This window comes from Halyomorpha halys, unplaced genomic scaffold (assembly GCF_000696795.3).
Source record: "Halyomorpha halys isolate HHAL.00 unplaced genomic scaffold, Hhal_1.1 Scaffold21.1, whole genome shotgun sequence".
NCBI classification, from domain to species: Eukaryota; Metazoa; Arthropoda; class Insecta; order Hemiptera; family Pentatomidae; genus Halyomorpha; species Halyomorpha halys.
Genome location: NW_027112014.1, coordinates 1,641,369 through 1,656,516, shown reverse-complemented (window position 1 = coordinate 1,656,516; position 15,148 = coordinate 1,641,369). Strand labels below are relative to the sequence as shown.

Below are 15,148 nucleotides of genomic sequence, written 5' to 3'. Positions count from 1 at the left end.
TACCAAATGAATCTTATCTTTCAGAGACAAGTGAAGATTCCATCAATTAAAGCGCCATTTAAAGTGCCGCTCTTCTGCCAATGGTGCAATATTATAATTATATTAATACAATACTTTTGTATTGTGATGGCTCAATATTACTCTCAAGGAGTTTAATTATTTTTTTTTTATCTTTTAATTTTATTTGAATAATTTTCTAGTTAGTAAATAATATAATACTATTTATATTTAATAATGATATTGTGATAGAAAACAAGTAATAGAGCATTGCCAACCCTTCCAGAAGATATGAAAAAAAAAACTGAATGTGCCCCAAAAAGAAGTAGACAACAAAAGAGCAACCAAAGATGCACCAAAGAATAAATTCAAAGGAATTAAAGTCAATCTTACAATAGTTCCGAAAAATAATGTTGAAAATAATTCGAAAAAATCAACAAGGAAGAAATAAATTTAAATTAGGCAACACTGAATGTCACGTGCCTTTAGTGTTGGGGTCAGGTTAGGAATGTACTGTTATACTCCATTTGAGTGTATACACTATTTTTTGTGTATTAATTAGTTTGAGGAATTTAGAAAGTCTATATTTAGTAGCTTTATTAATTTATCAATCAACTATAAATAGTTTTAAGTATAATTCATTTTAAATAGACCTCATTACAAAATGGTAATAATGTACCTCAATTACCCAAATGCATGTGAATAGTGTATTTATTTCATTGTACATTTCCTAATCGTTTGTTCGTTATATAACAGGGTAAGAAAAAGAAGTTTATTGATAAGAAAAATTCTGTTACATTCCGCCTGCTTCATAGGAGTCAAAAAGATCCTCTCGTCACTGATCAAGATGCACCACAGTTTGTTCTTCAAGAGATTGAGGATAAGGTATGGAAGATAAATATTATTTTCTTTTGAAGTATTTTCTTATTGTTTAGACTTATCAAGAATATTAGTTAGTATTTGTAAAGCTTTTATTTATAATTAATATAGTAATTCCCTTTAAGATGATTGTTACAATTATGAAGAATTTTTGTCACCAAGTCTGCTTTTGTTCAACATTTTTGGACATTAATAGGCCAATTTGTCATATAACCTTCAGTTTAGTGTTATATATTAAAGATTATCTACTTGTTTAATAAAAAGCGTTCAAGTCACTCTGACATATCTTATAGTATACTTATACGTAATGTGAAAATACTAGTATTTTCACTTTCTGACTTCATTCACTTTTTTTTTTCTTTATTCCTTTTTGAGCGACCTTTGGGAAGTTGGTAGCTGTGATCCAATAAAAGCAGTAATTATAACAGTACATGTCATAACCCATAACTACGGTATTGCATATAAGTGGATACACAACTACCCACCTTTTATGGTATGTGCACTGTTACTGAAATAAAATTTCAGTCTTATTAATTTTTATTTAAGCCTTTTTTATTTTTTTTGAGGACATTGTTGATCCTTCCTCCCTAGGTATCAAATTATACTAATTTTCATAATGATGAGCTAATAGTTGAGCGTGGCTTTATGTAAAGAGAAGAAGATGGTTAGGATTTGGTCAGTGAAGAACACAAATAAATAAAAACTTATTTATGAGTGACAACGTTTCAGTATTTCAAGCCTTCGTCAGGGCTAAAAACAAAAAGCAAGATACCAACCAATAAATAAAAGGATATACAGAATGATTAGAAAATAAAAAATAACTGACGTTATGAATGCATAAATAGTGTTGAAAGACATGAAAAGTTTAAGTATTATAAGAAGCGTAATATTAAATTTAAGTAAGAAGAAAGAATAAATACTAAATGTATATGAAAATCTAGTTAGTAAATATATGTACAAAATGAAAATTATTTGAAATAAAATAATAAAAGGAGTGGGAAATAGAACTTTTTTCACTATTTTATTTCAAATAATTTTCTTTTTCATGGATTCATTTTATGTACCAAATATTTATATTATTTAATTTTGGCATTAAATTAAAATATTAAACTTGTTTATTATTAATATTGTTAATAATGAATTTGTTTAGCCGAAGGACTCGAATGAAGAAGAAAAACTCAAATATGGCATTTATTTTGATGACGACTATGACTATATGCAACATCTTCGGGAGAGAGGAGGTGGACAGGTTGCGCTTGCATCTCAATCGATCGTCAGTAAAACAGTAAGATTCTTTATTAACGTTTTATAAACCTGTAAAATATTGATTTATGTAGTATTTTCTTTCTTATCATATTAATTGTGATTATTACTAATTCAAGTGGAGCGAGACAGCCTATGGGTAAAGTAAAATACTTACGTATACTGGAACATCTTGTTCATTTCTACATTAATACACAAACTTTTTTGTTGGCTGAAAATTTCTTGAATTTTTTTTTTAAGGGGACTACGATTTTGATTTGAGAGGTCTCATGTACTTCATATGTCTTGGTTTATCTATTAATAAATAAAGTACTACCAGATGTGACAGCGGATAGAGGTTCAAAATAAATCTTTTCTATTCCATTTTATCATGGTAATACGAGTTAAGAAATGAAGTGTCGAATTTAAGTGTTTTTATATTTATACAGGAAATTAAATTAATGAGCCAAAAAAAAAAAAATATATATATATATATATAAACAATTTATGAAATAAAAATACAAACTTAAAAATTAAGTTAAGTAAAATAGACCAATGATAGAAGTACAATGAAGCCCCAAAAACCTACATAAACTTAAAAACCTCTTATTTTTTCTAAACGAGTAAAGTTAGAACCTACATGGATTTCAGTTAATGAAATAACTGATAATAAAGTCCAGTATATTGCCAATATCATTGTTGGTACACTCTTGATTGCAGAAATCATTAGAGAGACCACAGAAATGTCAATTGAGTGGAATTGTTTTGATAGTTGGCACTATGGTTCGATATGGCATAATTTCGAATTTAAAAATGCACTAGTTTTCAACTGTTCTCTCTGATAATGAGCATATTGTTTTGTTTTTTTTAAGTATGTATATGAAGGTAGGGAGCCAAATGGCTCAGGGGTAAGGCACTGTGCTACTAATGCGAAGTACCCTGCTTTGAATCCAGCTCTATCAGATAATTATTTATTTTGTAGCTATTAGTTAACCCTGGGTGTAGGAGTCCTCCAAGGTCTCCCCTGCTTCATAAAGTGGGTACCCTTAATTGGGAAATAATCTAGCGGTCAAGCGTGATTCTGACCAAATCACCTCCTTCCTCTGCCATTATTCTAGTAACTGTACTTCTTAACAAAGTACAGCACCTCTGACCTTTCATGGGTTCTAGTGGTACAGAATTATTTATTTTTTAAATATATATATTTTTTTCGGTTGGTTCTACAGACCTTGTAGATCTTTGGTCGCCTGAACAAGCCTTCTCCAGGTCTGCTTGTCTTGGGCTATATGTTCCAGTTTAATGTATGCAGCTCTTTCTCATTTTTGTTGATTCTGTCTATCCATATCATTTTTGGCCACCCATGTGATCTCTTGCCTACTATACTGGCATTATTTTTGTGTAGAGTCGTCCTGATGGATTGTCTCAAGCCACATGTCTCGCCCATCTTAACCTCCTTGCCTTCATATTGTGAGATTTTGACTGACCAGTCTCTGCAAGTAGTTCATTGTTAGTTATCCTCTTCCGTGTGTTAAGATACTATTCCCAGATCACTCCTGTAATTATAAGGAGGACTTTCCATTCCAATCTTTGGATTCTGCTTTCTAGGCTTCCTGTTAGAGCCTAGGTTTCGCAATGGTATATCATGGCATTGTACACCCTTAATTTCACATTTTTATATATTTTTTGGGATATCAGTATTCTTGACAGAGAGAAGCCTTTGTTCTTGCTTGTATACACTTGTCTATCACAGTCTGTTGATCATTTATTGATGTTATTGTGAAGCCGAGGTATTTGAAAATGTCTACTTTCGGAAACAATTTGCTGCCTACACAGATCATTTATGTTCTATATGAAGGTATTAAATAATTACTGCATTTACATATTTCTTTCATATTTGTTTTAAAATAGTTATATATATCACTGATTTGCTTTAATAGTAAAAGTTATCTGACATAAAAAGTTATTATTTATCTTGTTTTTGACATATTCGATAGAAGAAGAAAAAGGCTGTATGAGAAGAGTAATATTAAAATTAATTAAGAGGAAGGAGCAAATAATAAAATTCATGTGAAAATCTAGTTAGTAAATACATGTACAAAATAAAAATTATTTAAAATAAAGTAATGAAAGAAGTGGGAAATAAAATGTATATATAAGTAATTAAATAAATAAGTTAAATAATAGTATTAAGGAAATAAAAATATAAAGTTATATAATACAAAAGAAACGAAGAAATATGAATATTTTAATTTAAAATTAAACTTATGAAAAAAAAAATGTAATTAGTGAAATATGTAAATAAAATATTAATATAAAGAAAAATAATATAAAGTTAAGTAAGTCTTGATAAAATTTATAAATCTTTTTTTTTTTTTAGAAACAAAAGAAGGGTATCAGCTTGCCCTCGTCAGTCTTTCAATCCGATGTTGAAGAAAAGGTTGGAGTCCTCAACAAGGCTGCTCCACAAGGTAAGATCAATTAAACTATTTTTTATTTTATTCTGTTTTCAAATTTTTTTATTTGAATTACATAGTATTATCTGCCTTCCTGAAATTATTTTCATGTTAAAAAAAAAATATATACAAATTTGAAGAACTCGTCATAACCTTACCAACATTCATAGTGAAAAGTGACCTTGGTTGGCATTATTTAACCTTGAATTAAGAAGTTTTAAAACTGATTCATTAAAACAAATTATCAAATCTCTAAATTTTATAGGATTAACTTTGGATTTTGATCCTGATCTTCCTGAAGTTCTCGCCGCAATGGAAACTGCCAGTGAAAATCCCAATGATGATTGGCTCGATGATGACTTTGTTATGAAAGCTAATGAAGGAGATGATGCTGGGTCAGTAATTAAGAAATCTATTTCAAATAAATAGGATAATTATTTTGTCTTTTATGATTATAACTTGGCAAAAGATTGCTTTTGTTCAAATATAATGTAATCATTTAAAAATTATTTAAAAATAAAATAAAAAGAATTTTAATAGTTTTTAAACTAAATTCAAATATAAAGGAGATAGATAGGGTTTAAATTAAAAAACTTTAATACTAAATAGATAATAGAATGTTATTTAAATTTTATGATATAAAAGAGTCTTAATCTCAGGGCGGGTTGCTAGGCAATCAGAAACAGACACAATAATTACACTTAATTAAATTAATATCTATTTTACACGTGTATATATTTTTAGGTATAACAAAACTAACCAAGTTCACAATCTTCTTTTGATGATTCTTGGTATCTTCTTTTTTTTAATGTTATGTCCTATCGTCAAAAATGGCTTCCAGCTCCTTCCAAAAAGCTAGGTCTCTCTCACAACAATGGCTTCCAAACTTTCCCGCTTCCAGCCGAAGGACGTCCTCTCACCAGGCAATCCAAACTAAGAGTATTTTTCTTCTTGGTTGTCTTCCTTTTTCAAACTGTCCACTCTTGCTGGACAGAAATTGATGAAGACCTCCTCGTCCTGGAAACATCATTTCTCCTGCCCGCCCAAACAACAAATGAATCTAAAAACCAAAACCTGTCTCGATGTTCCATGTAAACAGCGATTGTCGCACAACAGTTAGGGATTTTTGCAAATGATTTACTTTCTGAATATTATTCTTTAGCACTATTTCTTAACTTCTATTTTTTTTTTAATTTACTGTATTTTCAATTATGATGGGAAGAGTTAAATAGTTTTTATGATATTTGAATCTGCTCAACATGGCCTTGATCCAACGGACTTGTTGACTGAAGGATACGTACCGCCATCTTGGTTTTGTTTTGAATCACGAAGTTATTATAGACAATGAAAATTGGTTAGCTTGCTTTTTGGATAAACAAAACAAATTAACAATCTTAAAATGATACATAAAATAAAACATATTAAAAATCCTTTATACATCAAAATATACTACTTACTCAAAAAGAGCATATTACAATAAATATTCAGGTTTTAATGAATATAACTTGACAAAAGATTGCTTTTGTTCAAATATAAATATTCAAGTTTTAATGAATATAACGTGACAAAAGATTGCTTTTGTTCAAATATAAATATTCAAGTTTTAATGAATAGAACTTGATTAAAGATTGCTTTTGTTCAAATATAAATATTCAAGTTTTAATTACAGATTGAAAATTAGTATTACTGTTTATTCATAATAGATTTAATAATAGTTTTAGCTTACTTAGTTGATGTAGTAATAAAATATTCTAAACTATAAATTTAATAAAGAAAAAGAGTAATAAAATAAATAAATATTGGCATAATTAGTCTTTTACACATCACTCAATAAGTTTCCGGTCTAACTAATAAAAACAAATTTTTTTAATAGAAATCCCACTTTATTCATCAACACACCCTCCTTCAAAAATGATACATTCATTCCAATGCTCCTATAACTTTTCGATGCCCTTTATGTAAAAAGAACTGTCTTTGCTTTCAAAATAGACCTCAGTTACGGCAATAACTTGATCATTTGAGCCAAAGTTCTTTCCCTGGAGCATCTTTTTCATGTCTGCAAACAGCCAGTAGTCGCTGAGGGCCAAATCTAGAGAGTACAGTGCGTGGGAAAGCAATTCAAAGCGTAATTCATCCAATTTCACCATTGCTTTCATCGACTTGTGACACGGTATGAGCAAATGTGGCACTTCTAAAGCAACTTGCGCATGCCCAAATTTTCATGTAAAATTGTAAAGACACTACCTCCTGATATCTCCAAGGTGTCAGCTGTCTCAAGCAACTTCATATTGTGGTTTTTTAAAACTATTTCGTGGAAATTTTTTATGTTTTCCGGAACAACTGCCGATTTTGGGCAACCAGAGTGTTTGCATCATCAGTGCTTATACAACCCCGTTTAAATTCAGCATACCAGTCTATAATAGTTTATTTCCCTAGTGCAGAGTCTCCCTAATGTTTATAAAGCTACTGTTTGGCTTCAACAGTATTTTTCCCCATCAAAAAGGAGTGTTTAATCAACACACAAAATTTCTTTCTATCCATTCTTGAAAATTACAAAACTGGTGTCACTAAAACTACCTGACTTCTAAATGAATGGTGAGAAAACCTTGAAATTTTGACACATACTGTTTGAAGGTTAGTACTATCTGGAAATTACGTGGGTCTGTCAACTGTGTTGCCATTCATGTGTAGACCAGAGATTTAATTGGTGATGTGTTAATTAGTTGTTGTGTCTGTTTCTTTTTAGTGTACAATACACCATTCCCTTAAAGTTTACTTTATAAGGATTGCTCTATTCTTTTTTGTAGAAGTGAAGGTGGTGATGAAATGTTCTCGGATGAAGATGAGTATGATGAAGAACGAGATGAATTAATGAGCTTAGAGAGAGAAGAAACTAAGTCACGATTCACAGAATATTCAATGACGAGCTCAGTGATGCGAAGAAATGAGCAACTTACTCTTCTAGATGATAGATTCGAGGAGGTAATTCTTAATTTTTTTTTTATGTTTGTGTAGTCAATCTATTTTCTTATCTTTATCATACTATCTAGCTATTTTGGCTCTCATTTCTTCCTGTATATTATAAACTGTTTACGTTAATCATCAGCTTTATATAGATTAGACAAAAATGTTTATGATTCTATTGACTGCCAGAAGCTGCATAATATTCTGATTGAACAGTAAATACCAAAGAAGTTAGTAAATCTAGTACGGATATGCATGACCGTAACATTTAATAATGTACCAACCGGTAATCATATTCTGAGAATGTAGATGTTCGTTTGCATTTAAAACAAAGTGATTTCAGATAGTAATTGTAACTGACTCTTTGAAGGGCCTAAAGAATTAACCCAAAACATCCGACTACTATAAAAATTCATGTATATATCATGCTTGAAAACCTGAGAAAATCAGTCTACTTTATATGGGTACCAGGTCACGTGGGTATTGCTGGAAATGAGCTGGTGGACGTTGCAGCCAAGCACTTGCTCTTCCAGGTCAGGATGCGGCTATTCTCACACCCCAAGAACTAAGTCTTTTACTGAGAAATGAAATATCGGGTAGTTGGTTTTGATATCGGGTAGTTGAATCCATGTGGATCCATCAAGGAAACTAAAAACTATTAAAAAATAAATAAATAAAAATAACTAAGCCATGGACCACATCAAATTGTTCCAATTGCAGTGAGGAGGTTGCAATAGCAAGATTGGGTATAGGTCATACAAATCTGACTCATTCCTATCTCTTAGACTCCTATCTAAAAGTCAGCCACATCTATCAGCAATTTCATTTCTATGCTGCGGATTCAAGTATATTAGGAGTGAGATCTGGTACATCAGAGGCCCTGGATGATGATGAAAAAAAAATTTTTTTCAATTTGGCACTGAAGCACTGCTTCCAATAAGGCCTATTGTGCTCAGGAAAAAACATAAAATCCGTATTAATTTTTTTAAGAGGGAAAAAACTATTTAATAAGATTTAAATACTGAATTCAAACACATTTAAATTTAAATTCAGGTTAATGAAATAGAGATCAAGGGCGTTGATGACCATTAGGTTTTATACCCTAGAGCCTCTAACGAACAACACCAACAATAAGGCAATTCTTCATCACCTATCAAATTTAATCTAGCACTTGAATACGTCATTATAAGTGGGTTGAATACTGAAAAGGGTTTAACTTTAGGTGGTAAAATACCGGTGCTTGGTTATGCTGATGATTTGGTATTGGTGGGCGAGGACCAGGAAACTATAGTACTAAATACAACTAAGTTGATAAACTCCAGTAGGTCTCGAAATAAATATGGATAAAACAAAATGTATATAAAATAAAAGCGAGGTTGAAGGCGGAAAATGCTTGTTATTTTTCAATTTTGAAATTGCTTTGTGTTAAAAAACTCAAAAGTTAGTTTTAACAAAACTATTATCCTTCCCAGTGTTCTTTATGGATGTGAGTCGTAGCCTCTTACATATGTGGCCATGTTTTTTCTTAAACCTAAGGAAGGCCTGAAATTCAGGCCGAATAAGTGGCCCAATAAAGATGCCACCTATCATTTTCAGGTCATTTTTAACTTTCTCACCTATAACCTTTACTATCTCTTATTTAGTTCAACTATACATTATCTTTAAATCTTTTTCAGGAATTAATTTTCACATTTATAAAATAAATACCTATCATAGACTGTTACCATTTGTATTTGCTATTTTAACTATCTTTGATCAATTATTTTCCAATTGCTAAGTTCAATAATTAGTTTGTAAATATTCTTAGTATGTAATTTAATTATATTTTATTTTTATTAGTATTATTTTCTTTAGAAATTTTAGTTTAATTTATAATATGTAAATGTGTAAAGTGGGGGTTATTTGGTTAGTGTCGCCTAGCAACAAGTCAACAATATGGCTCAAGTCAAGTCATCAATATGGCTCTTAATCTACTGTCTAATCACCATTAGTCGTTGGTCTCATTCTTTTATCAGATCCTGTCAGCGTTCATTATTTGGTGTTTAAACATTTAATTTTCGTTTGTGATTAATAGTAATGCAGCCACTGCATTCGATTATTGTCGTAGTATTTAATTCAATTAATGTTGAACAATTGGATACCTTAATTGAATCAGTATAGAAATGGGCCCTTCAACTTTTGAAAGTTGTCTATAAGAGTTGCGTCCACTTCTTTGTAACGATGGTCCTATTGGTATGAAGAAATATCTTCTCTGACCTATTGTAGTGGCACGCATTCAGTATTTATCATTATAGTTATTAATTTTGGAAATTTGTTTTCTCTTTTTTTTTTTTTTAATTTACTCATTTTGTTTTATCTTGAAAGCCACTTTTATTTTATTTTTTCTTTGGAGCTTCCTTCAAAAATACTAAGTCGATTTGAGGTTATTACTTTAACAATTTTTATTGTTTAAATTTCAGATATCTATTGAAATATTACTCACTTACATAATTTGTTTTATAGTTATTTGCTGAGTACGATGATAGTGAAATTGGTGCACTAGATACAGAAGAAATTGAAGGATATGTCGAGCCAGAAACAAACGTCCTTGAGAAATTCATTAAGGACTTTGATTGTATCAATAGCAGGGTAATCTTATTTTGTTTTATATTTTATATGATATAACATGTAATTTTATTATAAATAAAAGGTTAAATTGATCTAATTATATTCTTTAAATTTTTATTTTATAGGAAGATATAGTCCCACAACGTCCCATTTTGTACGAAGATGGCAATTCATCATCTGAAGAAAATTTTGAATATTTAGAAGTCAAACCGAAAGAGAAATGGGATTGCGAATCTGTTTTATCAACTTATTCAAATATTTATAATCACCCAAAAATTATTGATGCACCACAGGTGATTTTTATTAGTTTTATAAATAATTTAAGCTGTCATATTTTCTTTCTTTCCTTTTTATACAATTTTTAATCTCAAATAAACTTTTGCAGTCAAAGATTAAAATTAATTCTATGGGAGTCCCTGTTAACAAGAATAAGTTAACTGCGAGTGCACTCGCCAAACATGATGGAAGCAAAGGAAACAAAGCAACGGGACCTGGATCGATTGCATCCGCAATATCACTTCTTTCCATTAGGTCCAAAAATGAAACACCGATAGAGAAGAAGAGTAGAAAAAAAGCTTTCCGAGACCACAAAAGGGTAAATATTAAATATCGGCCATCAGTTGGGTATATTTCTACTTTAAAAAAAAAAAAAAAAAAACTTAAAATGTGCTGCATTATTACAATACTCTCCTATACCAGAAAGATTCAATTTTATAATATTAATGTATATATAAATAATTGACCGTATAATTTTAAATTATGAAGACGGTCAGGGGTGTGGTCAAAAGAGAACAAAAATAGTTAACAACCATTTTTTTCCCGACATTTCGCCCCACTTTGTAGAGCTACATCAGGGCTAAAAATATTTTGGCATAGTAAGACAATAAGACAAAAAAAGAAAATTAAGGTAGGGTTATAATTATGTAAATATTAAGTGAAAAGAAAATGATATACAAACGAAAGAAAAGAAGAAATAAAATAATATTAATATAAAATAAACAATGATAAAAATATAAAATATTTTAACCTTATAATTTGCACAATTTTTTATATTCTTATCATGCTTTATTTTATATTAGTACTATTTTATTTCTTCTTTTCTTTTCTTTTTATATGATTTTCTTTTCACTTATTTTTTCATAATTTTAACCCTACCTTAATTTACCTTTTTATATCTTATTATCTTACTATATCAAAATATTTTTAGTTGTTTTTGTATCTTTTCAGCCTTGATGTAGCTTTACAAAGTGGGACGAAACATCAGCAAATAAATATTAATTTTGTTCTCTTGTGACCGCACCCCTGACCCTCTTCTTCATAATTTATAATATTAATCTTCAGTATAGTATCACACTATATGCAGTGAAGCTCCTAGTGTATTTTCTGAGCAACTTGTTTTGTTATCTTGTGATCTTTATGAGATGATAAAATAAGTCAATTCTTTTTATGTTGTAATAGGAGAGTATAAGGTTACATGAGTTCATTTAACGAGGCCAGGATTGTTAGCTCCCTCTACTTTCCTATTACAATATAAAAATTTTCCTGCTACAATTGACGTGTTGTCCTGGTCATTTCTCATTACATGAAAATTTTAGCCCTATTTACAACATATTTCAACCCTTTTTGTCAACTTTTATTGTAAAATATCTTTATTTTGCTTTGTATATTTCTTTCAGGAAAGAAGGATCGAAAGGAAATTGAATACAGAAGCGTTTAAGGATGAAAAACGCAAAATGGAGAAAATGATGGCACAAAACAAGAGTCGGTTTCAAGTTCCGTTGTAAATTGTCTTATTATTTTGTAAATAATATACTTTATATTTTATAAAAGATGCCTTTTTATTTTATCCCTATCATCTTTAACTGCCTAAATGTTGAATTGTTAAAATTATAAAGAGGATTTTCTTTCAATTGCATCTTTTGTTCCCGAGCTTCAAATTCAGCTAAATCTAGACAGAAATTCAAATCATGATAAAGACATTATAATAACACCAATTTTTATTTTGTACAAAATTGCACGATTTACTCTTTTTGGGAAAATTTTTTATTTTTATTACATAAAATTTAATACCAGAACTGAATTTCTCATATTATAAACATTTAATTGTATGTACATCAATAATTATTCATTCTATTGTTTAATTTCTGGTTTGAAATTATCATATTTGGGGTAACGCAATGCATTGATATGAAGATGATTAATATGAAGATTCGGATTTAAATAGAAAAATAAAAGAACAAGTAAACACAAGTGACGAATGTTCTTGGAATAGTTTTAACAAGTGGCTTCCTGAAACCACTGGTTAAAACTATGAAAAAAGATTCAATAATAAGCTTGTTATAGATGAGCTTATATGTTATTGTTGTCAGCTTCTATTCCTTGTCATTCCTCCACATGACTAGTGGGAATTTTATTTTTTTTATTATATTCTATTAGCTATTTATATTATTTTGAATAAAAATTAAACAAAAAAAATCACATGCTCTGATCGATAAGAATATACCTGTACATTTTTAATGAAACTTTTAATATTTTTCTACATTAATTTATTACTTGTCAGTTTTTTTGTTAATGTTATATTTGTATGTAAATACACAATTGAAAACCAAACTGGAAGAATGTTATTTAAAATTTTAGGGAAATTTTTTTATTAATATTTATTTATTGCTATTTACAACTGTACATTATAATACATTTAGTAAATCTGATCTAAGTTAAATTGGAGTGTTACAGGTGTGTAGAGAAACTACCCATTGTTAGCACTCTAATGACATTTTACATTGATGGTCTCGTGGCCATCTTCTTTTCATGCGCCTTGGAGGATTGTCAGGAGTGGAAGAGGATGCAAGATTAGAAACTAGGGGGTTTGAGTGGTTGGAGAGTTTATAATGGAAGGAGTGATATCTGGTTCAGGCAAGATTGGTTACATAGGGAACATTAAGGTCTTTATGTATGATTTTATTTGTGACAAAGTAAGGAGCATCGAGGATTTTATGAAGGATTTTGGATTGTAAGGATTGAATATGAGAGGAATTCGAAGGTTTAGTGGAGCCCCAAAGCTCAACTCCGTATGTCCAGATTGGCCTTATTACAGTCGTGTAGATCAGTCTTTTGTAATGTGTTGGAAGTTTAGACCGTTTGTCTATTAAGTGCTGTAATAGTCAAAATCGGCATGCAGTTTCCTGTCTTTTCAGTCTTGTGTGAGAATTCCAGAATAATCGTTTGTCCAAATGTAGTCCAAGGTAGCGGATCTGTTCGAGAGGGGTAAGAGTAACATCATTAAATGAAACTGTAGGGCAGTCAGTAGGTTTACGACGAAGGGTAAAGGTGATTTGATGGGATTTGTTGGAATTTATCTTAATTCTCCAATTACGACACCATTCTTTGAGGGCTGTGGAGATTTTGGGATACGATTAATGGGTTACTACAGGAATTTAAAAAGAGAATTTTGCTTGAATGAATATTTGAAAAATTGAATTCTAGCCTTCATAATAGGGATATAAAATCATTTAATAGAATTAGCTTTCCCATAGCTAATTCTAGACAAAATTTAAGCTTTTTGATCACAGTAGTTTAGTTTTTTGTGTAAAATTTTAATAACCCCTTCTTTCAAGTTCATAAATTTGGAAAATATCCTGTGTTATTTATCAAATTCACTTTAAAGAAAGTAGCTATTAAAATTTTACTTGTGACCCAAAATACACCAATGCATCATAATCACTTAAACCCAAGGTAAGGATTCAGAGTGCAAAGCTGTTCAGTCAATTTTTATGTTTGAATACCATTTATAAGTCTGTGTCTGAGGATATGAGAATAGGATAAGAGTGGGTATATGATTTCTAATTATCTTATATATGAAGAGGAATACTCCAATATAACCAAAAACCAGTCAACAAACAAAATAAACTAAGATATCACAGAGCAGTATACAGTATTTTGAAATAAATTATACCATATAAAGCTCAGGAGAATAGTTAGTATGATAAAATATAAATGATAAATATTGAATTGTTTATAAATGGATTAGTCAGTATTTTGATTTATTAAAATCATCAGCAGTGGACATAAAGGGGCTCTTATTTTATTATATCTTATTCTGAAAAAAAAAACCAATTAAAAATATTTAAGTAAAGGAAGTTGGTCCGGGTGCAGTCAAAATTACTCAAATAATAAATAAACTGTTTACTAAAAGCTAACGTTTCACCCCACTTAGCAGGACTTTATTAGGGCTAAAGTAGATACAAACAACTAAAATAATATAACAAAGTAAGAGAATAACAAACAGTAACCTAAGATACGGTTAATAATGATGTAAAGTATGTGACAATTTACAAACAAATAAACAGAGTAAATTAAAGAAAATAAAAATAAGATATACTGTGAAAAGTGTAAATAAATAATAATTAAAATCAAAAAGTATTAAACATATAATTAAAATGGAAATGATAACAAATAAAAAATATAATATATATTTTATTATTATTTTTATTTATTTTTTTAAAACTTATTTATCCAGTCAAGTATTTCTTTAAACCAACTTTTTATTATAATTTCCTTTAAATCTATGTATTAGTTTTGTTTCGCTAAAATGTATTTATTTGTTTCTTTTACTGTAAACTGATCTACTGCTGTGACTAGTATTTCTCTGGTTTGATCTTACATTGCTGTGTGCTGAAGTGAATTTGTTTAGTGGGTCACTGGGGAGGATCTGAGAGGGTGAAGTCGGGAGAGTGAATTTGTTGATCAAATGAAATGGAAGGGAAAGAAAAAAGGAATAAATTGAAATATTTGTATTTAGTGTGTATACAAATTGATTTTAAAAGGAAACTGTGGAAATATAAAACTGTTTACTTTCTTTTTTATTATATCATGTAAAAATATGTAATTTATATATGTCCGATCACGGATTGATCAGTATGCTGTGTGATGTAACAACCCGATGTATCTGGGCAGCATGGATGATTAAAGCATTCCTCTCTCTCTCTCTCTCTCTCTCTCTCTCTCTC

At 29.8% G+C, this 15,148-nt stretch overlaps 1 protein-coding gene across 1 annotated transcript; it reads left to right on the top strand.

Moving 5' to 3' along the window:
* Nucleotides 1-522: 522 nt before the first annotated feature.
* On the top strand, nucleotides 523-11,971 carry LTV1 (LTV1 ribosome biogenesis factor). Its single transcript, XM_014422577.3, has 10 exons — nucleotides 523-664; nucleotides 754-882; nucleotides 2,027-2,161; nucleotides 4,496-4,586; nucleotides 4,837-4,966; nucleotides 7,379-7,553; nucleotides 10,038-10,163; nucleotides 10,268-10,435; nucleotides 10,528-10,737; nucleotides 11,819-11,971. Exons 1-10 carry the CDS (start codon nucleotides 662-664, stop codon nucleotides 11,924-11,926), a joined length of 1,275 nt encoding a protein of 424 aa, XP_014278063.1. The 5' UTR covers nucleotides 523-661; the 3' UTR covers nucleotides 11,927-11,971.
* The last annotated feature ends 3,177 nt before the right edge of the window (nucleotides 11,972-15,148 follow it).